Here is a 23,720-nt window from a genome sequence, read left to right as displayed (position 1 = left end):
TTTAAGGCTCAGCAGAAACTGGGTCAGGAGTGGCTTAGAGAAATAATGAGCACCTCTGTAAGAGATAGTAAAAGTTTAGGCCATGACATTTATGTGAGTTTAAAACGCTAGCTAATGTGATGCTGAGAAGGTGTGTTTAAAGTGTACTTTCAAGTAAGAGTTTTTAAAAACAATCTCCTTCCTTCCATGTTTTATACCACTTCCGAACAATTCTGTTGGTTCATGAGAATTTTTTTTTAAATGCAAGATTCTCCATATCTTTTCATTTTAGTTCTCTTTAAGTATAAACACTCGACATTCTTTGAGTCAAGAACTGCCTTTGAAAAAGGAAAATAGGATTTCTTCTTTAAAAACAGCACTAGCTGGGCGTGGTGGTCACACTTGGAATGCCAAGTACTTGAGGGTGAGCAGGAGGACCCCAGGTTCATGGACAGCTTCAGCTACTTAATGAGGCCCTCCACAATTGACTGAGACCTTGTTTCAAAATAGAGTGAAAAATAGGGCTGGGGTGTAGCTCAGAAGTAGAATGCACCCAAGTATCAGTACTGGTTCACGCCCAGTAACTAGCCCAATTACTAGGATTACAGGTGTGTACCACCATGTTCAGCTACATAACTCTTCATCTAACTAGTTATCTTTGTTCTTTGTGATTATAGGAGGAGAGATATTTCTTTTTTTTTTTTTTTTTTTTTTTTTTTTTTTTTTTTGCAGGTCTGGGGATGGAGCCCAGGGGCATTCTACCTCCAAGCTGTACCCCAGCCCTATATTTTATTCTTTATTTTGAAACAGGGTCTCACTGAGTTGCAGAGGGCCTCACTAAGTATTTGAGGCTGTCACTAACCGTGATCCTCCGGTCTCAGCCTCCACACCCAGCTCTGGAGTGGGGCCATTTCAGACCTTTGCACAACATGGATAATTACACTTTGCTTTATTTCAAATAATGAAGAAAATCCAGCCTTGCAGAGATAATTAGATAGGAAAGAGGCTTTTTTAAGGGCTTCGTCTTGGTACTAGGGTTGAGAATGAGGGCATTCCCTCTCTGAGCTATACTCCAGCTTTTTAAATTTTTAAATTTTTTTTTTTTGAAACAGTCTTGCTAAGCTGCTGAAGCTGGCCTTGAACCTGGGATCCTCTTGTCTCAGCTGCCCAAGTACTGGGATTCCAGCTGTGCACTCCCACATCCAGTTAAGGGAAGAGTATTTTAGTGACTTTTCCAAATTATTATGTATATTTCTTTAATACACCAGCAAGACTTGACAGATGATAAAACCTTACATGTTAGTTGCCAGGTGGAATCTGAAATTGTATCAGTGGACTTTTTGTGTTCTGATAAATTGTAAGTACTGATCTATCTTGCACCTTTTTTGTGGTTTTGGGATCGGGAAGCAAACCCGGGGCCTTTTGCATGGTGGGCAAGCATCTTCTACCACTGACTTATATCCCTAGCTTGTCTTCTAGTTCAAATGGATTTCTTATGTGTGAGTGATTTTGAAACATCATGCATTATTTACTAGGAAAATATATTAAACAATGTATATCTTCTAAATGTTGACACAAGTATTTTTGAAAACAATGGTTTTTTTTTTTTTTTTTTAACAGTAGATTGGAAAGCTGTCAAATTCATGGGGTGGATGACAGGATTTCCAAAGTTCTAATATTTCCACAAAAGTTTTAGCATTGTCAAAACAGATAGTGTCATTTGCAGAAAAGATCTGCCAAGTGCCCACATCTTAATTTCCATAGTTGGTCCATCAGTGGTTCTTTCACCTAAAAAATGGTCCTTATGAAAAAAAAAATCTTTGGTGTGTAACTGAAACAGTTGTACAAGTGCTTTTTCTTGAGACAACCATAATTCTTCAATATATTTTCTTCTTGTTAATCAGTGAAATTGGTTTTGCAAATATCATTTCATTTGCAGTGAAATCGATGGCACTACCTTGATTGTCTTAAGTGCCTGCAGTTTTACCCACTAGTTCTTTTTTCACTGTTAGAACAAATGTCAACATAGTAGAAAAAAAGACAAATGAGGGTTGAATATTATTGTGAAGGTGGTTCTGACCTCACTAAACCCTTGTCCAGGTCTCAGATTCTTCAGACTTTACTTGGAGAGCTACACTACGAAGTGGCCTTATTTATGATTGTGATTGCCATTGGATAAAACTTTAAGTGGTGTTCATACTTTTTTTTCCTCTTTGAGGAGAGTTACAAAATTGTAATGAAAGCACGTGTAGAATGTTCCATAACTATGGGCTATCTGTGTCTTTGCTCTTTTAAAAATTGCCCAGCTGGTGGTGCTTCCCAGTACTTGGGAGGCTGAGACAAGGATCGCAGGTTCGAAGCCAGCCCTAGCAATTTAGTGAGGCCTCTACAATTTAGTAAGACCCTGTTTCCAAATAATAAATTAAAAAGGGCTGGGGGTGTAGCTCACAAGTAGAATGCCCTTGAGTTGAATCCCCAGTACCACAAGAAAAATTTAATAAAGATAATTTTAAAAATTGCCTTGTGGCTGGGCGTGGTGGCGCACGCTTGTAATCCCCGCGCTTGGGAGGCGGAGACAGGAGGATCGCACAGGTTCAAAGCCAGCCGCGCAGGTTTAAGAGACCCTGTTTCCAAAATAAAAAATATAAAATAGGTCTGGGAGTGGAGCCCGGAGGTAGAAGGGCTTCCAGGAACCCCAGTACCACCAAAAAAAAAAAAAAAAAAAAAAGCCTTGTAGCCCTTGGCTAGCTGAGTGAAGGCCTGGGTTTAGTCCCCAGCACAGCTTCCCCCAAATGCTGTGTATAAACATTATCTGCCACAATTTACAGCAGGGCTTTCTAATAGATTGCATGTCTCCTGGGTCTTTGCCATAAAAATTCATAATGTATAAAATTATTTTTATATTCAGGTGTCATTTAGGGGAGAATTGTTTTTGTTTTGCTGTCTTAAAATTGCCTTAACAGAAACGGGTTTATTTTGTAATATAGAGCAGCGTAATTTATATATGGACATTTTCACACGTAACCAAAGGCAGCACCATGGGTTGGCGTTTACTGTCCCCTTCCCTGGCAGCTCACAGTGAGCTCGCTTTCTCGCACTAGCCCCAGCTTAAAGGCCTTGCCACCTCCCAGTAGCACTGGCCACCCAGCTTTTGACACCTGGGCCTTGAGGGACACATACCCGAACCATAACAGCACCTGACCTATTGGCTGGGACAGTTTGGGGCTGGGGTTTTTCATTTTGCTTTTTTGGTGGTGCTGGTGAGCGAAGGCAGAGCTTCCACACATGCCAGGCGAGTACTCTACACTGAGCTCCGTCACACCCAGTCTCAGGGGACGAGTGTCTCTTCCTTAGTTTTTCTTGGTTTGCCTTGGTTATGACAGTCTTACTGTGATGATGTGAATAGGTATGGTAGAAAAGAAACAGGCCTCTAGAAATTGTGAAAGTATTTAAAGGTGTTGGTTTTTCTAGGATGAAGAGACTCGGCACAGCCTTGAGTGCATCCAGGCCAACCAAATCTTTCCCAGGAAGCAGCTGATTCGGGAGGATGAGAATCTTCAGGTAATTTCAGGCCACTTTTGATGATGTAATGTGTACTTAGCATAGCAATGATGTAGCAAAGCTGATGGATTGAAATGACGTTAGACAAATATATATTTATATATGTGCACACATATATACACGCACGCAAATATGCAAATTGTGTGTGTGTGTGTGTGTGTGTGTGTGTGTGTGTGTGTGTGTGTATTACTGGAGGTGGAATTCAGGGACATTCTGTCTCCTAGCTACACCTCAGCCCTATTTTATTTTTTTATTTTATTTACTTATTTATTTATTTATTTTTCGCAGTACTGGGGATTGAATCCAAGGGCATTCGACTCTGAACAACACCCCAGCCTTATTTTTATTTTCGAAACAAGGTCTCAGTGAGTTGCAAAGGGCCTCATAAGTAGTTTTGGCTGGTCGCGAACCTGGATCCTCCCCCAAGTACTGGGATTACAGACATGTGCCACCACTCCTGGCTAGTGTGTGTACATGTGTGTATTTCCCCAGACCATACGTGCAAGCTGGAAAACATCTGTCATTTAGCAAGACTTATTTTCTGAAAAGTCATTGTTGGAGACTATCTTCTCAGTTTTTTTTTTTTGTTGTTGTTGGTTTTTGTTTGTTTTGTTTTGATTTTGGTAGTCCTGAATTTGAGTAACTAGGTGTATTTGAATTAGGTGAGTATACACTAATCCTGTCTAGGTTCCTTAACTCCTTTATGTCCTGTGCTCTGACTGTGGATGGCAGATGATGTGCCAGCCATTCATCCCCCATCTGTGTGTGGAGACTTGCTTTATCACTTCAGAACTCTGAGGGCTTCTTCTTCCATTTTGAAGGTTCCTTTCCTTGAACTTCACGGAGAGAGCACAGAGTATGTGGGCCGTGCTGAGGATGCCATCATTGCCCTTTCAAATTATAGACTCCACATCAAGTTCAAGGAATCTCTCGTTAATGTAAGTGATTACCAGCTGTTCTTTCTCTAAGGTAGACAGAGAAAGGAAGTCGAAAAGCTTGGTAATGTACTCCAGGAGAGGAGTCACATAGAATCGGGCACGTGTGAAGCATCGTGTGCTCTGCTTTTTACTTTGCACTTAAAGGACTTTAAGTGGGTAAAGCAACTCTTGGGCTTTACTTAAAAATGACGCTTTTAGTTGTCAGCTGAGGTGTCCTTGTTCAGTCAACACCGAACAATTTACAGTGGGTGCTGCTGTGTCGTTAAGCTTTGTAAAGGTCCAGAGACTGAATAGGCGGGCACTCCTAAAAGTCAAATGGTGAGATGTATTTTGAGCTCATTGCAGACTCTCATTACAGGATGAAGTTACTCTAGTAGCTCCTAAGTGCGATAATAGATGTTAAGTACAATGTTTATGTGCATAATGGGCTAGATATTACTGAAGAGAAGGGAAGTTCTCAATTCTCAAGAGTGCATTTACAGCCTGTGTGGTGGCACGTGCCTGTATCCAGTACATGGAAGGCTGAGATGGGAGGTCATAGGTAGAGACCAGGCCCAGCAACATGCATGGCCCTCAGCAACCTGTTCTTTATTGTTATTGTTAGTCCCTTATGATTTCAAAACAAAAAGTAAAAAGGGCTAGAGTGTGGCTCAGTGGTAGAATACCCCTGGGTTCAACCCAGTATTACATAAAAGAAGCCTTCATACTCTTTCAGCGGAAGGTCCTCTCGGTGAGCTGAATCTTCCAGTTACTGAGTATACCGCTGTCACTCGTTGTCTTAAACCTACAAAGATCCAGAGTCCACTTGTTTGCACCAAGCGAATTTATTTCTTCTCACTGTACTTGGTCGGTATTGTGACTTGTCGCACTTCAGTTTAGCGCAGAGAAGTGTGTTAGAGCTCAGGACCAAACCTCCATGCAGATTGTGTGTTTGAGGGTTCACTTGGGCATTCTTTGAAGTCTGTCCCTTTCTTCATTTTACCAACCGGTCTAAAAGTTACCCAGCCCAAGACACATCTTTCCTTCCTTCTTTTTCTTTTTTTGTTAATTTATTTGTTTTGTGGTACTGGAGCTTGAACTCAGGAGCATTCTACCTCTGAGCTACACCCCCAGCTCTGTTGTATTTTTATTTTGAAGCAGGGTCTCACTGGATTGAGAATCTCACTACTTGGTGAGGCTGTCCTTGAACCTGCGATCCTCCTCTCTCAACCTCCAAAGTACTGGAATTATAGGTGTGTGATACCAAGCCCAGTTACATTCTGTTACTTATGACAAGAGCAGGTGGCTGCCATTTTCTTAGTGGTTGGCATTTATTATTTTAAATTATGCAATAATATAATATTATTATCACTAGTAGCAGTAGCGGTGGTGGTGGTGAAGCACTTCTATGTCCAAGAGCCATTTGGGTGTCTTGTAGATTTGGGCTATGATCATAGCTGTGAGGTCAAGTTTCTGTCCATTAGCTGGTACCAAATTCATCAAGGAAAGAGATGCTGCTGCTCCTTCTGCCGTGGAGCACTGTAATCCAAGGGGTCCGTTTGGATTTGAGTGGTTATAATGGAGGAAGAAGGGTGAGAACTAAAGTCTCAGCAGTTAGAAACTCCCCACTACCAAAGAGGTAATGCGTAGTAGACCACCCAATTTAATTTCGTGTTCATTCTCTATTTAAGTGTTTGGACTCAAATTATAATTGCATGTGAAAATAATACAGTTTTACATTATTTTCCCTTGTCATCTTTTATTTAGTAGATACTGGTTTTGGCTAAGTATTTCAGAGACTATTTTTAGATGTTTGATCTGTTTAGATCTGTTTGAGAACTAGGTTTGTTGGAAAGAATCACATCGTTCACCATCTTAAAGCTCTTCATCGTTCCTTGACTGCTTCTAAGCTGAAGATCATATTACTTAGAATGGTCCTCACCAGCTTTTCTGCACACGTTTCTTCTCCCCCCCCTTTATACTAGTCAAACCAGCATCCCTGGGTCATTCAGCCATGCCGCACACTTCTGCATTCTCCTGCCTAGGCAACTTTTCATCTCTCAGAACTCAGCTTAGGTGATGATAATGTCCTGTAAGAAGCATTGCAGGGCCCCGGGCCCTCCCTGACAGTTAATTACACTCACACAATGTCTTCAGTTTCTTCAACATACTTTTACAACATTTACTAGGCATGTTGTAATTTTAATTTATTCATCTTTGTATCTTCAGGATCCAGCCTGTCTCCTGATGCTATGCTGCCCAGTAAATATTAAGTCAATTGAAGTTATTATGAATTTGAAATGGATATTGGATCATTTCCCCTTTTGAAATCAAAATAAATTTATTTATTTATTTATTTATTTATTTATTTATTTATTACAGGTCTGGGGCTGGAACCCAGGGGCATTCTACCTCCAAGCTACACCTCCTGTCCTATTTTTTATTCTTTATTTTGAAACAGGGTCTCACTGAGTTGCAGAGGGCCTCACTAAGTAGCTGAGGCTGTCCATGAACCGCGATCCTCTGGTCTCAGCCTCCTGAATGCTGGGATTAAAGCGTGTACCACCACACCCAGCTTTAAAGTTTATTTTAAAACTGTGTGTTTCTATTGAATAGGCCTGTGTCGTCACTTGTCTAACAATAGCCATATGAATATGTTCTTTATTGGAATTGTTGATTCCTTATTATGATTTGAGATATAATGCTTAAGGAAATTTGTTACTTTTATATTTGCTGCATTTCTTTTTCCTTCCTTCCTTCCTTCCTTCCTTCCTTCCTTCCTTCCTTCCTTCCTTCCTGATGCTGGGGATTGAACCCAGAGGAATTATACCTGCGAGCTATATCCCAGCCCTATTTTTTTTTTTTTTTTGTGGTACTGGGGTTCCTGGAAGTCCTTCTAACTCCGGGCTACACTCCCAGACCTATTTTTACATTTTTATTTGGAAACAGGGTCTCCTAAGCCAGCTTGCGCGGCTGGCTTCGAACCTGCGCGATCCTCCTGTCTCCTCCTCCCAAGTGCGGGGATTACAAGCGTGTGCCACCACGCCCGGCTTTATTCTTTATTTTGAAACAGGCTCTAAGTTGCAGAGGGCCTCACTAAGTAGCTGAGGCTGTCTATGAACCTGGATCCTCCTGTCTCAGCCTCCTAAGTACTGGGATTAAAAGTGTGTGCTACTTCCCCCAGCTTGCAATTCCTCATATAAGTGTTCTCTCTAGTGTTATAATCCTTGAAGGCATAGATCCTGCCATTTAAAAAGCCCAAGATAAACCGGGCTGTTTGATAAACTACTGGTGCACGCATGTAATCCCAGTAGTTGGGAGTCTGAGACGGGAGGACCACGTGTTCAAGGCCAGCCTCAGCAACTTAGAATCTCAGCAACCTAGAGAGATCTTGTTTCAATAACAGAAAAATAAAAAAGGGGGTTTAGGGGTACAGATTGGAGGTAGAATGCCTCTAAGTTTAATCACCGGCACTACAAGGGAAAAAAAGAAAAGAAAAAAAAGCCCAGGATAATGGCGTTACACAAAAGATGATTACGCAAGAGTATTTTGACACCATTGAGGTATGCTGGCACTTCTTCATACCAACGTGCATCTCATCAGTTAGTGCTAAGGTCCCTGAAGCTTGAGGCTCCTCCAGGAATCTATCTCTGGCATCTATCTCTGCATCTATCTCTGGCTGGAGACCAGAGTTGGTGATGGTGCCGCTCCCTTTCTTCTTCCCTCTGCCCTTTCCTCAGCAGATCAGTTTCCCAGTAAAATATGGGATCAAGAGGCCCCTCCTAAAGATTATTACATCTAAGTCAAACCCATTTCAGCCCTCAGAATCCCAATGTGCCGTCCGGGTTGTGGCAGACTCCGCTTTGCATTCTTAGCACTTTGGAAAATGACGTGCCACCAGGTGTTAAGTAGCTGACCGATGGCACACGCTCTCTCAGTCTCACAGCACACGGGGTGAAAGGTGTCTGTAGATTTAGATGCAAAAGCAGCATACTTGAATTTGCACACAGCAACGGAATACCAGGTTTCCAATTCTTAGGGTTAAAGGATGTCTGTGTAGAGTTCATTTGTAACATTTAAGGTATGAATTGCTTGTATATTTCTTTGAAACTTAGATAATTTGTAAACAAGTGTTCCCAGTGGAATTTGTCGGAAGTTTAAAACAATTTTTTTTTTGTATGTAACTCAATAGACTGCTTCTCAGTCTGCTGCCTCAGAAACCCCAGTAAGTAGCACCAGGCTTCTGGGTGGCTGCTGCACCCGTGCTTGGAACAGATTGGGTTTGAGTGTCAGATGTTCACTTGGCGAATCAGCAAAGCGTGTCCTTGCTGCATGGGTCGCTGCCCTGGTCTAGCGACTTGCTGTGATGAGAACAGCCGTGGGGTGAAGCTGAAGCCCACAGTATATACAGCTGTCCAATGGTGGCCCTCCAAAAGGGCAGCGCGCTGGGGCTGGCGGCGCACGCCTGGAGTCCCAGGACTTGGGAGGCTGAGATGGGAGGACTGCGGGTTCAAGGCCAAGCCTCAGCAACCAAGCAAGACCCTGTTTCAAAATAAAACATGAACATGGGGACTCGGCTTGGAGGTAAAATGCCCCTGAATTCAATCCATAGCACCAAAAAACCTGTTTCCAGGCCAATCTGTTGCTGCTCATTAGGAAAAAGTGTAGAAATACAGCTGGAAACACCTTTTCTTAGCATTTCTTCACATTTTCATCTAACAGCTTCATTCCCTGTGCATCAGAAAGAGCCTATTGTTAGTACCTCATGTATCTTGACCTGGCATTCACTCAACAGAGGCCTCTGTCTGTGCTAGAGGAAGCTCACCTGCGTGTGTCTTTAATTCCCAGCATCGCATTTTCTTACAGATTTCAGTTTAGATTTATTACTACATTTTCACATGACTATTTTGTTTTCACAGTGTTGCATCTTTACTTTAGATTAATATTTCCCATCTAGGTTATAAAAAGAGTGGTGTTTTTTTTTTTTTTTTTGGTGGTACTGGGGGTGGAACCCAGGGGCTTTCTACCTCCGGGCTATACTCCCAGACCTTTTTTTTTTAAAGATATATTTTATTTGGAAACAGGGTCTCACTAAGTTGCTGAGAGCCTCACTAAGTAGCTGAGGCTGGCTTCGAACCCGTATGATCCTCCTGTCTTGGCCTCTCAAGCGCGGGGATTACAAGCGTACACCACCACGCCCAGCTAGAGTGGTTGGTTTTTAAAAGATAGAAATTATCCCACATCAAAATTCTGGTGCTTAAAAGTAATACACACACTTGCATGTGTACACACACACACACACACACACACACACACACACACACACATTCTGAATTGAGAGGTAAATAGAGAATCGGGCCCTCTGGTATGTGGCAGTACCGCGGATCACTAATACCTGCGCATGTCTATTGAGCTTTTAAATTGCTGCTTTTGATTTGCTATTCTTACAGGTTTTAGTGCCTGTGATGTAACCTTTGCCTTCTGAGAACTTGATTAACAGCACTGAATATGTTTGATGCGTTGTTTGAGCATGGTTGTGGTTGGTAGGATTTATAGTAGGAAAAGCACTTGTAAAGAGAGGACTCCCTGGCAGGTAAAAGATGGAGGAGAAAAGCAGAAAGAAGACAAGTTGTTAGGAAGCATTGAATCACTGGCCTTGAGAGCATTTGAAAGTGGTTTTATATTTCTTCTATAGATGGAATTGCCTCTAAGGAATCTTCGTTTAAGTTCTGTTTTTCTCTTGCTGATCACTGTTGGAGAGGACACTTACTTGTGAAAGGAACTAATGAACTCCTGTGGAAGGGAGGGTCACCCTAGAGCAAGAGAGAATGCAGGCTGCACGCAGGGATGTGCCTGGGCTGGAGGCAGAAGAGTCCAGCCCAGACTCTGTTGCTGGCTTAGAGCAGCCCCCTGGGCTGGGGGTGGACTGGCTTTAGCCTGTAATGCTTTGCTTAGGAGGTTGACTCCTGGGTATGTCTGATCGTAGAAATAGTCAGCAATTCTTTCTGTAAGTGAGGGACATGGAGAAAACTAGAGTCATCTCCTAAGCCTTCGAGGAGAGAAAGTATATTCTGGTTGGATGTGTTGCCTTTTACAAGGAAGAGGAGGGAAATCTGTGGAAGCACATGGAACAGGAACCTGAGTAGAGGGAGCGCTGGCTTGATACAAAATAGGGTGTTTCTCTCTTGGGTGTCCTTATTCTTGCTACATACTAAACTTCTTGCATGTGACAGTCTGTGTCTGCTCCCTGCTTGGGTGCTCCTGGTGTTTTAGTGACTTGCTAGTATCTCCAATCTGATTTGGATGAATAGAACCAACATTTTTCTGAAGGTTGTTAAAATCCATGCAAATTTGCATATTGAACATTCAAGCACATTCACTGGCAGATATTCCACGTGTTCTTTTATTCTTATTCTGGAAGCGTGAGCGCAGGCCCTTACGCTCGGGTCCAGTTGTAGGGCTGTAAGATTTATTCTCAGTAGCAAAGGAGCACATGCTGATCCAGGCCCTATGTGCGAGCAGAGCTAGCTACCAGGAGAGACGGTTGCAGGAGACCCGGGATGCTGACTGCTGGAGAGGCAAGGCACGGTGCGGATTTGTAAACTCGCTGTTACTTCATGTCCTGTACACGAAACTCGTAAACCATGGCCACCTGAGTTAGAATGCAGAGGACGGTGGCACATGGAAGATTAGAGCCGGTCCAGGAAGCAGGCACAAATTTAATTTGGAGTCGGGCATGGTGGCACACGCTTATAATTCCAGCATTTGAGAAGCTGAGACAGGAGGATCGTGGTTTGTAGACAGCCTCAGCTACTTAGGCTCTTTGCAACTCAGTGAGACCCTGCTTCAAAATAAAGAATAAAAATTAGGGCAGGGTGTCACTCGAGGTAGAATGCCCCTAGGTTTCAGTACCACCAAAAAAAAAATAAATAAATAACAATAATTTGGTAGAATTCTAGAAAAACGAGTGAGAACTCAGATTTCTCAGTTGTCAGAGTAGCAGCCACTTTTTCAAAGGCATAAAGGGACAAGGTATTAGCAATACATTTAAAAATAAAAATAAAGCCAATGAAGTTCTGTTATAGGGCACTCAGGAGTGGCTCCAGAACAAATCAGTGTCATTTTCTAATTTCCATCTTCTTAATCTCCATGTTTCTCCTTTATTATCGATCTCTGACATTTGTTTTCTTTCCTTCTTAGATGTACAGGTCTTGAAAGAATTCTTAGCCGCATCACCTGCAGTTTCTCACAGCACCTTGGGGTTAAGGATTTAAACAAAAACAGAAAGGCAAAAGCTCCTTTTTTCTCAGAACACAGGCAAGATTTCTTAGTCTTTCTTTTATTCCCAGTTCTATTACAATTGCAAGGGAATTTTCCTAGATTTTAGATTTAGAAGCAAGAAGGCTTTAGCCCTGAGGTAAAAACTCCCAGCCACTTATCTGAGCAGTATTGTTTTGCTTTCTGATTCTTTTAGACTTTTTTCGGTGCTGGGCTTCTTTCTGATCCCTGCATCCTTGTTCTCGGGTCCTCTGCTGACTCTGGCGGCTGCGTGGTGAGGCAGGGTCTGCAGAAAGCCTGTTCTGAGACTGGCTTAGCTGACACGAGGCCCCCTGTGGGGCAGCACTCTTGTTTCAGCTGCTTAGGGGGGATTGTCTCCCTCTTGTGCTAAATATGAACAGAACTATGTTTTGGCTGGGCTTGATACACTGTAAGAGAAAAGTAATCCATCCCTTTTCCAAGAGATAAGTATATCCGCTGATGAATTTATCAGCATCTCGTGTGAAGGTTTGGATATTGTTGTATGAAGGCAGAAGTTGAGTCAGGAGGGTTTCTGAGGCAGAAGATCCTCAGGTCATCCTGTTTCTTCCATACCTCTCTCCCGTTTACATAATCCTGCGTTCAGTAGAGACTGCTGGCCAGATTGGCGAGGAGAGACCACTGTGGCAAACGAGGCTCTTCACCTGTTCGGATGCACGGTGGATCTCCTTAGTTCAGGTTCTTCGACCACTGTGTGGCCTTCTCCCTGCCCTTCATTCCTGTGGGTCTGTTCACCGAGCAGGGAGCCAGACCAGCAGCTACTGTCCAGTCATCTTTTCTTTGCAGCCTTTATTCCAGCCCTTTTCAAGAGCCTCCTTTGCCAACACTAACTGAGCATAAGCCACTCTGTCTTTGGGGGTAGGCAAAAGGAGAAGCCCACTTGCACTCTGACCTGGACTTGTTTTCTATAAGCAACAGGATTACTGTTCTGGTGCCCTTCAGCCTTGTGCAGCTGCAAATCACAGCCAGCAATGGTGGCTAACGTGGTGCTGAGCGTGAGCTCGTGGGTTTGTTTGGAGACATATTCCCCTGCTGTGGTGACTTGAGGCCTCCGAAGTGGAGGAAGGGAGGCCTGAATTCACTTTACCTAAGTTACTGAGTGCAGTTGATCCAGCCACCTTCGCAGTTCTAGTTGCTTCTTTCCCTTTTAGATCTTTCTAATCAGTCTTGTTGGGCACACTGAATAACTGCAAGGTTGATATCTAAGGGAATTTCATCTTTTTAAATTGCAGGTTCCATTACAACTTATAGAAAGTGTTGAATGCCGAGATATATTCCAGCTTCATTTGACTTGCAAAGACTGCAAAGTTATCAGGTATGTTTGTGTGGCTGTTTTGTGTGGATTTTTTTTTTTTTTTGTGGTACTAGAAGTGGAACCCAGGGGCTTTCTATACTCCTAGACCTATACATATTTTTTTATATTTTATTTGGAAACAGGGTCTCACTAAGTTGCTGAGAGCCTCACTAAGCAGCTGAGGCTGGCTTTGAACCTGTGCGATCCTTCTGTCTCAGCCTCCCAATCACGAGGATTACAAGCGTGCACCACCACACCCGGCTGGAAAATGTTTTTTAAAGAATAGATACAGATATAATATTGAAAAATAATTTTAATTTAAAAAGTTGACTTAAAAAAAATAGATACGGCACATGCCTGTAATCCCTGTCCTCAAACCTGCGATCCTTGTCTCAATCTCAGCAAGTAGCAAGGTTCTCAACAGCTTAGTGAGATTCTTATTTCAAAATAAAAAATAAAATTGGGCTAGGGGGTATAGCAAATTCAGTCCCTAGCACCTAGCAAATTCAATACCTGCCCCCCTAAAAAAAAGGATACATGGCTTAGTAACTCAGCAAAAAACTTTTGGAAGTTAACCTTGCTGAGGATATTTTCCAAGTAGTGCCTGAAATGTTTTTTCTTGGATACTTTAGTATGTTGGTATATGCAATATATGCTTTTATTCTTTATTTTGGAAATAATTTTAAATCTTAAAGTGTAAAAGTAAAAACAATACAGAATAGTACATTGCCATCCCGTTTGCCAAGATTCACCCATTGTTAACACTTTACCCCGATTTGCTTTATTTGTAGAGCCTTTCTGTGTGGTGGGTGTTGGGGTAGAGTGTTGTGGGGGAGGTGATTGATTCCTTTCCTGACTAGTTTGATAGTGAGTGACATTAAGCATGCCTCCGAACACCAAACTAGGCCAAGTGTGGTGGTGCAAGCTTGTAATCCCAGTACTTGGGAGGCTGAGACAGGAGAATTGCAAGTTCGTGTTCAGCCTCAGCTACTTAGTGAGGCCCTCCACAACTGAGACCCCGTTTCTAAATAAAGAATAAAAATAGGGCTGGGGGTGTAGCTCAGAGGAAGAATGCACCTGGGTTCCATCCCCAGTACTGTAAGTAAATAAAAAATAAACACCAAAATACTTTAATGTGCTTTCCTAAGAATGGGATGTGTTCTTGCCCAGTGTAAAGGCACAGGCCTGTATCCCAGTTCTTAGGAGGCTGAGCTAGGAGGATCAGAAGTTCACAGCCAGCACCAGCAACTTAGTGAGACCCTGTTTCAAAATAAAAATAATAAACTGGCGTGGTACACACACTTGTAATCCCAGCATTTGGGAGTCTGAGACCGGAGGATCGCGGTTCACGGACAGCCTCAGCTACTTAGCCCCTCCACAACTTAGTGAGACCCTGTTTCAAAATAAAGAATAAAAAATGGGCAGGGGGTATAGTTCGGAGGTCGAATGCCCATGAGTTCCATCCCCAGACCCGAAAAAAAATAAAACTGATAAAAGAAGCTGGGCATAGTGGTGGATGCTTGTAATCTCAGTACTTGTGAGACTGAGACAGGAGGATTGTATAAATTCTAAGCCAGCCTCAGCTACTTAGTGAGGCTCTCAGCAACTTAGTGAGACCCTGTTTCCAAATAAAATATAAAATAGGTCTGGGAGTATAGCCCAGAGTCGAAAAGCCTCTGGGTTCCATCCCCAGTACCCCCCCCCCCACACACACAAATAATAATATAATAAAAGGGCTGGGGGTATAGCTCAGAGGTACAATGTCCCTGGGTCCAATCCCCAGTACCACACACACACACAAAGGGATTGTAACGTCATTGTCAGCTTCACAATTTTATATTGGTAATCCTTTTATCCATCTTCCAGTTCTGATGGGGGACCTAATGAGCCCTTTGTAACATTCATTCAGTTCAGGGTCCAACATAGGTCACCTAATACATTGAGCTGCTATGACTTAATAGCCTTCTTTAAAATGTTTTTCTACAACCTTTCTTGGTCTTTTATGACACTCACATTTGAAGAATACTATCTTTTGTCTTATAGAATGGTTCTCATTTTGAGCTGGGCTTGGTGGCACACACTCGGGAGGCTGAGACAGGAGGATCGCAGGTTCAAAGCCAGCCTTAGAGATTTAGCAAGGCTCTGAGCTACCTAGTGAGACCCTGTTTCCAAATAAGAACTAAAAGCAGGCTGGGAGTGTAACTTGGAGGTAGAATGCCTCTGGGTTCAATTCCCAGTCCCCCCCCCCAAAAAAGGGGGGGGGAATGTTTCTCATTTTATGCTTACCACTGTTTCCTCAAGATTAAATTGAGATTATTTATTCTCAGCTAGAATACTATATATGTGATACTTATTCCCCTTTTTTTCGGTGCTAGGATTGAATTTAGGGCCATTCTAGCTCCAAGTTATACCCCCAGCCCTATTATCATTATTATTATTATTATTATTATTAATTATTATTATTATTAATTATTTGTTTTGGAACAGGGCCTCACTAAGTAGCTGACACTGGCCGTGAACCTGTGATCTTCCTGTCTCAGCCTCCCAAGTACTGGGATTACAAGTGTGTGCTACCATGCCTGGCTTTGAAATATGTTTTAAAATTTAGTAGCTCTAGCTGGTCTCTCAGCACCATAACAAGACTCTTGGCAACCTTAGACCATTTAAAAACAACAACAACAACAACAACAACAACTACTACTACTACTACTACTACTACTAATAATAATAATAATAATAATAAAGGGCTGGGAGCTCAGAAGTAGAATGCCCCTGAGTTCAATCTCCAGTATCCCCCCCCCAAAAAAAAGCTCTAGAACATTTTTAATTCTGCACACTCTGACTTTATTCCTTTGATTTGTTCAATAAACATAGTGTATTGGCATATTGACGAGCTACATTTTTTTTGGTACTGGGGATGGAATCCAGGGGCCTCTACCTCTGAGCTACATCCCCAGTCCCATTTTGTTTTTTTATTAAGAAACAGGATCTAAGTTGCTGAGAACCTCACTAAGTTTCTGAGGTTGGCTTCAAACCCCGGATCCTCCTATCTCAGCCTCTCAAGTGCTGGGATTACAAGCGTGCACCACCACACCCAGGGGAAAAGTGGGACAAGGGAGAGGTTTAAGTGCCCTCCTTAGTTTTATGGTAGGTATTTAAGTTTCTTCCTAGCTAGTGAGGGTTGGCTTGCTTTATTTTTATATGCTTTTATTGATGCAGGATAGTATAACATCATAATGTAAGTCATATTGACGGTGACATAAATACACACAGCACTTGTTGGCTTACTTTTGATAGATACTAGTGATTACTCAGCGTGTAAAAAACTGATTTACTCAGTTTTAAAAATTGTATTAAAAAAGTCAAATGGCAAGTCGGGCGTGGTGGCGCACGCTTGTAACCCCCACGCTTGGGAGGCTGAGACAGGAGGATCGCACGGGTTCGAAGCCAGCCTCAGCTACTTAGTGAGGCTCTCAGCAACTTAGTGAGACCCTGTTTCCACATAAAAAATATATATATAAAAAAGGTCTGGGAGCATAGCTCGGAGGTAGAAAGCCTCTGGGTTCCACCTCCAGTACCACCAAAAAAAAAAAAAAAAAAAGTCAAATGGCTTAAACAAACCCACCCAAAATCAGTTTACACTAATTGTTTTGATCTCTTAATTGTACATAACAGCTAGTTGCCATTTGTGTGCCGCATGGTCACAGCTGAAGGCTTCAGTGCAATCTTTTATTTTGTATCTGAATGTACTGATTTGTTTTTACTGCTAAACAAATTTTGGAATTACTGCCTAACTAGCTAAAAGTAGTGTTGTGGTTTGTTTTATGTCATAAAAAAACAAAAAAGACTTTTTCAAAATATGTATTTTGAGAGCGAAAACCATAATACTGATTCAAGAAGTAGAAGGAAACCTCATATATTAGAGTAACTGCCATTGACTTTGATAATTGATACTTGCCATCAATCCCAGGAGGTAAGTCATTACATTAAAGAGTAGATTTTCTCTGTGTCCAGTTTTTCTCTTTTTTGACATTTTGCATTCCTGGATAAAAATGGTTGGACCTGCTTTTATTATAAACGGTAGTAGATATGTGAATGGCCACCTCCGATGCTTTCTCTGTTGAGTTCCGACTTCTCTGTAGATTCTCTTGAAATGGTGGCTTTTCTTACATTTGATAGGCAGCTGTCCTTTGATTACATTCATACCTTTTTGGCTTTTCGAAGGTGTCAGTTTTCAACCTTTGAACAGTGTCAAGAGTGGCTTAAGCGACTGAACAATGCAATCCGACCACCTACTAAAATAGAAGATCTCTTCTCCTTCGCATACCACGCTTGGTGCATGGAGGTCTACGCCAGTGAGAAAGAGCAGCACGGGGACCTGTGCAGACCGGGTAGGCTGTTCTGGGATGTGCGAGTGGCCAGGGCTCTGGGGTGCCTGTGCGCTCAGGCACTCAGCTACTGTATCCTTTATGGAGTGCTTAGCTCATACCCGTTAGTCTTCTAAGCTTAATAGAACGTGTTTCCTGCCTTCTAGGGGAAGGGAAGGACACTAGATTTGGCATCGCATAGTAGGCCTAAAAAACCAACGTAACAATGTTTGTGGATATCATGGGACTTTATTGGAAAAGAGATATGAGTTTTGTGTACGAGTTTGGGTAGACTTTACATCAGAATTGGGGGGGACACTGGGGATTGAACTCTACCTCCAAGGTATACTCTTAGCCCTTTTTACATTGTTTTGTTTTGTTTTGTTTTTAAACAGGGTCTTGCTAGGTTGCTAAGGTGGCCTAGCACCTGGGATCCCCCTGTTTCAGCCTCCCAAGTAAACCCTCCCACTGGGATTACGGTGTGTGCCATGGCACCCAGAAAAAGTGGCTTTTGAGTGAGCTTTGAAGGCTGAAGAGGCACCTTGTTGATGAATGGGGAAAAGAACATTAGACGGCAAGTAGCATGGACCAGGGGTGTGAGAATAGGGAGCAAGGAAATGTGTAAAATACAAAGTGGCCTCTTGTTATTACAGGACGTCAAGGCGCAGATTAGCTGTTGTCACCTTTCTGCCTGCACATGACGAGGCAGATCCAGAGTTCAGGTGTTTTCCTCAAGAACAAGTGCAGAGGTGCTGAGCCTGTACAAGAAATCTGCCAGGTTCCTTGGCTCCGCACGTAGTCAGTGTCTTTCTCCTTCTGAGTTGGCTCTGCCCAGGTCGTGGTATTTCTCTGCATGTTCTGCAAACTATGCTAAGCACTGTGCTGGCCCAACACTGCCTCTTCAGGGTTTCAGACAAAGTCTTGAACTTATAAGCAGTGAAGTGTGTAAGCCGCCTAAGTAAAGTTTACTTTGGGGACTTCTTTCCTTAAACCTGAAATTTTAATCCTGAACCCTAATCTTCTAAGACCTGGGTCGTCTTAAGCATCTGAGGCTCGTCTAGCTTCTGTCACTTGGTTCCCTGGCCCATCACCAGTTGATGCTTGGGATTCAGATTCTTGTTCTATTTAATTAAAATATTTACACAGAGCGGGCGTGGTGGTGCACGCTTGTAATCCCAGCACTTGGGAGGCTGAGACAGGAGGATCGCACAGGTTCAAAGCCAGCCTCAGCTACTTAGTGAGGCTCTCAGCAACTTAGTGAGACCCTGTTCAAAATAAAAAATAAAATGGGTCTGGGAGTATAGCCCGGAGGTAGAAAGCCTCTGGGTTCCACCCCCAGTACCACACACACACAAAAAAATAATAATAATAAAATAAAATAAAATAAATACTTACACAAAACATAAACATTATCTTAAGTTTCTTTCTTTCTTTCTTTCTTTCTTTCTTTCTTTCTTTCTTTCTTTCTTTCTTCTATGATACTGGGGATGGAACCCAGGGGCATTCTACCTCCAAGCTATACCTCCAGCCCTATTTTTTATTCATTATTATTTTTATTTTTTAAAGTTCTTATTGGTTTATTGTAGTCATACATGTTAGTGGAGTACAAGATAGTATAGGCATGCATCACCCAGTTAGCCCTTGTCCAGTTCCACCCCGTTTCCTCCCCTTCTCTCCTCCCCGTGTTTGGCCTAGTGATGAACTTTGATGTGTTCGTTACTGCGCATCATGTACATTAGCAAATCCCCCTCCCCCGTTCCATTCCACTCAGGTCCCCTCATCCGTAGTGTGTCCTTCGTGTGGAGCTCCTCCTATGACCCGTGTTCTCCCTAGCTTCTACATAAGAGGGAGAGCATCCCATTTCTTATTTTTTGTGACTGATCTCACTTAGCATAATGTTCTCCAGTTATTCATTATTTTGAAACAAAGTCTCACTAAATTGTGGAGGCTTCTTCACGAAGTTCTGAGGCTGGCTATGAACCTGTGAATCTCAGCCTCCCAAGTGCTGGGATTAAAAGCATGTGCCACCACCCCCTGCTGCATTAGCTTATTTTAAAACACACTTTTCTTTTTCGATACATACTTTTGTTTGATTTTTATGACCTCATCAAACAGGCAAAATTGGTTTGTGTCTGTTTTAGGAGCCAAAGGAATAGAGGTTCAAAAAAAAATACCAGGCCAGCCATTTCCCCTCGGTGCGCTTTGGTCTCCTTTGTTCTTCAGATTGTTTATTCCCAGACATTCATGTTCCTCCTGCCCAAATTAACGTGACTGGGTATCCTGAAGATCAAATCTTAGCAGTGCTGCCGAGTTCAATGCAGTAAATACTTGAGGCTTTCTATCTGCCTTGCTTATGAAAACCCTTTGAAAAGTATGCAACTACAAGGCAATGCCATCATAGCCGAAGTGGTTGGAATTCTCTGAGTAAAAGTTGCATTTGGTTTCTTCAAGATACACAGAAGTTAACCCCACCCCATGGAATCTTCTATAGTTTAGTGACTTCAGTGTATGTAAATATGTGGACTTTTCCTCATATTTTTACTGTGGAATACAGAAGGAAAACTCACTTTAAAATTTTTTTTAAAGCACCAAGGTAAGCCAGACGTGGTGGCGCACGCTTGTAATCCCCGCGCTTGGGAGGCTGAGACAGGAGGATCGCACGGGTTCGAAGCCAGCCTCAGCTACTGAGTGAGGCTCCCGGCAACTTAGTGAGACCCTGCTTCCAAATAAAGTATAAAATAGGTCTGGGAGTGTGGCCCAGAGGTAGAAAGCCCCTGGGTTCCAACCCCCAGTACCACACACACACACACACACACACAAAAGCACCACGGTAGTATTTTTAAAGGCATTGAGCCTTGTTCTTCTGCCTCTACCCAGTATCTTGAGTGTTGGTGGTGGCTGCAGCCTTCATTACTCACCAAATAGGAGCATACCACACGACCACATTCTTGTGAGTCATCTGAAGGGCGAGACAACGCTTGAGATTTTTCAGAGTAATGGCTTTGTAGAATCTGCTCCAATGTGAAATCGCAGGCATGGACTCTGAGGGGAGGGAGTCGATATCCCCAGTTAATAGTGCCTCTTCTGGGGTCTTTCCACCTATCCTTAAGGAGTAGAATGGAGAAGAGAGCAGGAAAAGGAAACACTACACATGACTGGAATCAGTATAAACTCTAGTTAGGCCAGCTCTCCTGTGGCCATGGCTCCAGGTTTTAATCATCCTGCGGTCTCGACAGTTCTGCTGGAGTTCACTGGTGAGATGCAAAAGCCTTGGCTCAACCTTTTTTTTTTCTTTTTTCTTTTGTGGTACTGGGTATTGAACCCAGGAGCATTCTACCTCTAAGCTACATCCCCAGCCCTTTTTTGTTATTCTTCATTTTGAACAGGGTCTCACTAAGTTGCAGAGGCCTCACCAACCTGTGATCCTCCTGTCTCAGCCTCCCGAGCACTGGGATTGCAAGGCTGCGCCACCACGCCCGCTCTGGCTCGACTCTTGACTCTGCCCTTTGCCCTGTCTCACGCGCTAAACCAAAATGGACGCACGGCACACATCTTGTCTCTCCTGTGTCCTCAGCTTCCTGTTCCTCATTGCTCCAAGCATGGTGATGCTTGTTCTAGAGCATGAGTCCGTGGAGGTCTCGCGGGCGGCTCGGGGGTTGGCATCAGGCCTGCCTCTCTGACTTCTTCAGGAAATGCCCATAAGTGCATCTCGTTTGTCCACAAATAGCAGATGACTCTGGGTCTCACCTGGGCTTGAACGTATGAAGTACAGGAAGCGTATGCGTAGAGGACTCATCGGGACCTTTTTACAGGGAAAAGAATGCATCTGCTCTCCCTGTTTGAAAAGTTGTGCGGGGCTGAGTTCTCACTCCTCACTCTGGTACTGAACTGCTTCCTCGCCTGCTGGACAGGGTCTCTTTTCCTTGCCAGGCCTTTGGGCTCTTAGTACAGTGTGAGCATAAATAGAGTCAAGGAAGTAGACATTTTGGGGGGAATTTTTTTTAAAGGATTATAGATTGACCTTGTGGTTATGATAGAAGGATCTCTTTTTTTTTTTTTTTTAAGTTTCCTGCTGCTTATAATCATAGTACAAGAAATACTAAGCATTGAAAAAAGATTCCATTTGGGGGTAGAGGAGGCACACAGGAAAAATTGAAATGGAAAAACAAAGCCAAAGAAAATCCTTATGGCTAATATAATGCTGCTAGATTTTTTTTTTTTTTTTTTTTTGTGGCACTGGGGTTCCTGGAAGCCCTTCTACCTTGGGGTACACTCCCACGGGCTACACTCCCAGACCTTTTTTTTTTTTTTTGTGGCACTGGGGTTCCTGGAAGCCCTTCTACCTCGGGGTACACTCCCACGGGCTACACTCTCAGACCTTTTTTTTTTTTTTTACCCTTTTATGTGGAAACAGGGTCTCTTAAACCAGCGCAATCCTCCTGTCTCCGCCTCCCAAGCATAGGGATTACAAGCGTGCACCACCACGCCTGGCTTGCTGCTAGATATTTTTAAAGTACTGTGTTTTGTTTTGTTTTGTTGTTGAGGTACTGGGTATGGAACCCAGGGGTATTTTACCTCCGAGCTACACCCCCACCCCCACTTCTTTATTCTTTATTTAAAACAGGGTCTCAGAGCCGGGCGTGGTGGCGCATGCTTGTAATCCCTGCACTTGGGAGGCGGAGATAGGAGGATCGCGCTGGTTTGAAGCCAGCCGCGCTGGCTTAAGAGACCCTGTTTCCAAATAAAAAATATATATATAAAAATAGGTCTGGGAGTGTAGCCCGGAGATAGAAGGGCTTCCAGGAACCCCAGTACCACAAAAAAAAAAAAAAAAAAAAAAAAAAAAAAAAAACCAGGGTTTCATTGCATTGCAAAGGCCCTCATTAAGTAGCTGAGACTGTCCATGAACTGTGATTCTCCTGTCTCGGGCCTCCCAAATGCTGGGATTACAAGCACACACTTATAATCTCAGCACTTGGGAGGCTGAGACAAGAGGATCGCACAGGTTCGAAGCCAGCCTCAGCTACTTAGTGAGGCTCTCAGCAACTTAGTGAGACCCTGTTTCCAAATAAATTATAAAATAGGTCTGGGAAATGTAGCCCAGATGTAGAAAAGCCCTTGGGTTCCGCCCCAGTACCACCAATATACATACATACATACATACATACATACATACATACATACATAATTTATACAAATACAATTCAGTACTCAGCACCTCACCTTCTTACTGATTTTAGGAGTTTTTTTTTAAAGGCAAATATGATTTTAAAACTCAAGGCCTATTCTGAAATCAAATTTTAAAGAAATGAATTAGGAAGCTGGGTATGGTGGTGCATGCTTATAATCCCAGTACTTGGGAGGCTGAGACTGGAAGATCACAGGTTTGCAGCCAGCTTCAGCTACTTAGGCCCTGGTACTTACTTACTTTATTTATTTATTTATTTATTTATTTATTTATTTATTATTTATTTATTGTGTGTGTGTGTTGCTAAGGATTGAAACCAGGGGCATTTTACCTCCAAGCTGTACTTCAGTCCTATTTCTTATTCTTTATTTTGAAATAGGGTCTCACTAGTTGCGGAGAGCCTCACTTAAGTATCTGAGGTTGGCTGCGAACCCAGATCATTCTGCTTCGGACTCCCAAGTACTGGGATTACAAGCATGTGCCACCTCACCAGGCTTTAGGCCTTTAAAAAAAAAAAAAAAAGAAAGAAAAGAAATAGGACTGGGGGTATAGCCGGAGATAGTCTCACCTGGGTCCAGCCCCTCCTCCCACAGCACAAAATAAAGAAATGCATTTTGATATTTCCTATTCTTATTCATTACAATACACACTCAGAGTGAGTATTTTCTTGTGAAATGCTGTTAAAAATATAAGCCAGGAGGCCAGGTATGGTGGTGCACGCTTATAATCACAGCATTTAGGAGGCTGAGACAAGAGGATTGTGGTTCGTGGCCAGCCTCAGCTACTTAGGTCTTCTGCAACTCAGGGAGACGTTTCAAGATAAAGAATAAAATATAGGGCTGGGGGTGGACCTTGGAGGTAGAATGCCCCTGGGTTCAATCACCAGTACTGGAAAAAAAAAATATGCCGGGCGTGGTGGCGCACGCTTGTAATCCCCGCGCTTGGGAGGCGGAGACAGGAGGACCGTGCAGGTTCGAAGCCAGCAGTGCTGGCTTAGGAGACCCTGTTTCCAAATTTTAAAAAGTATAAAAATAGGTCTGGGATTGTAGCCCAGAAGTAGAAGAGTTTCTAGGAATCCCAGTACCACCCCCCCCCAA

At 42.9% G+C, this 23,720-nt stretch overlaps 1 protein-coding gene across 1 annotated transcript in view; it reads left to right on the top strand.

Annotated features, from left to right (window-relative positions):
* MTMR3 (myotubularin related protein 3) overlaps positions 1-23,720 on the top strand; it is a gene marked incomplete at both ends in the record, with an annotated part of 70,587 nt that overhangs the window by 16,241 nt on the left and 30,626 nt on the right. The window contains 5 exons of the mRNA XM_080717790.1: positions 3,451-3,540; positions 4,362-4,478; positions 8,650-8,682; positions 13,007-13,089; positions 17,293-17,459. Of these exons, the coding sequence (XP_080573916.1) occupies positions 3,451-3,540; positions 4,362-4,478; positions 8,650-8,682; positions 13,007-13,089; positions 17,293-17,459 (490 nt within the window). The remainder of the gene's footprint in view (positions 1-3,450; positions 3,541-4,361; positions 4,479-8,649; positions 8,683-13,006; positions 13,090-17,292; positions 17,460-23,720) is intronic.

Source organism: Muscardinus avellanarius (assembly GCF_963383645.1).
Source record: "Muscardinus avellanarius genome assembly, chromosome: 21".
Taxonomy (NCBI): Eukaryota; Metazoa; Chordata; class Mammalia; order Rodentia; family Gliridae; genus Muscardinus; species Muscardinus avellanarius.
The sequence above is the reverse complement of the archived record's forward strand: the minus strand, read 5'-3'. Positions and strand labels throughout refer to the sequence as shown.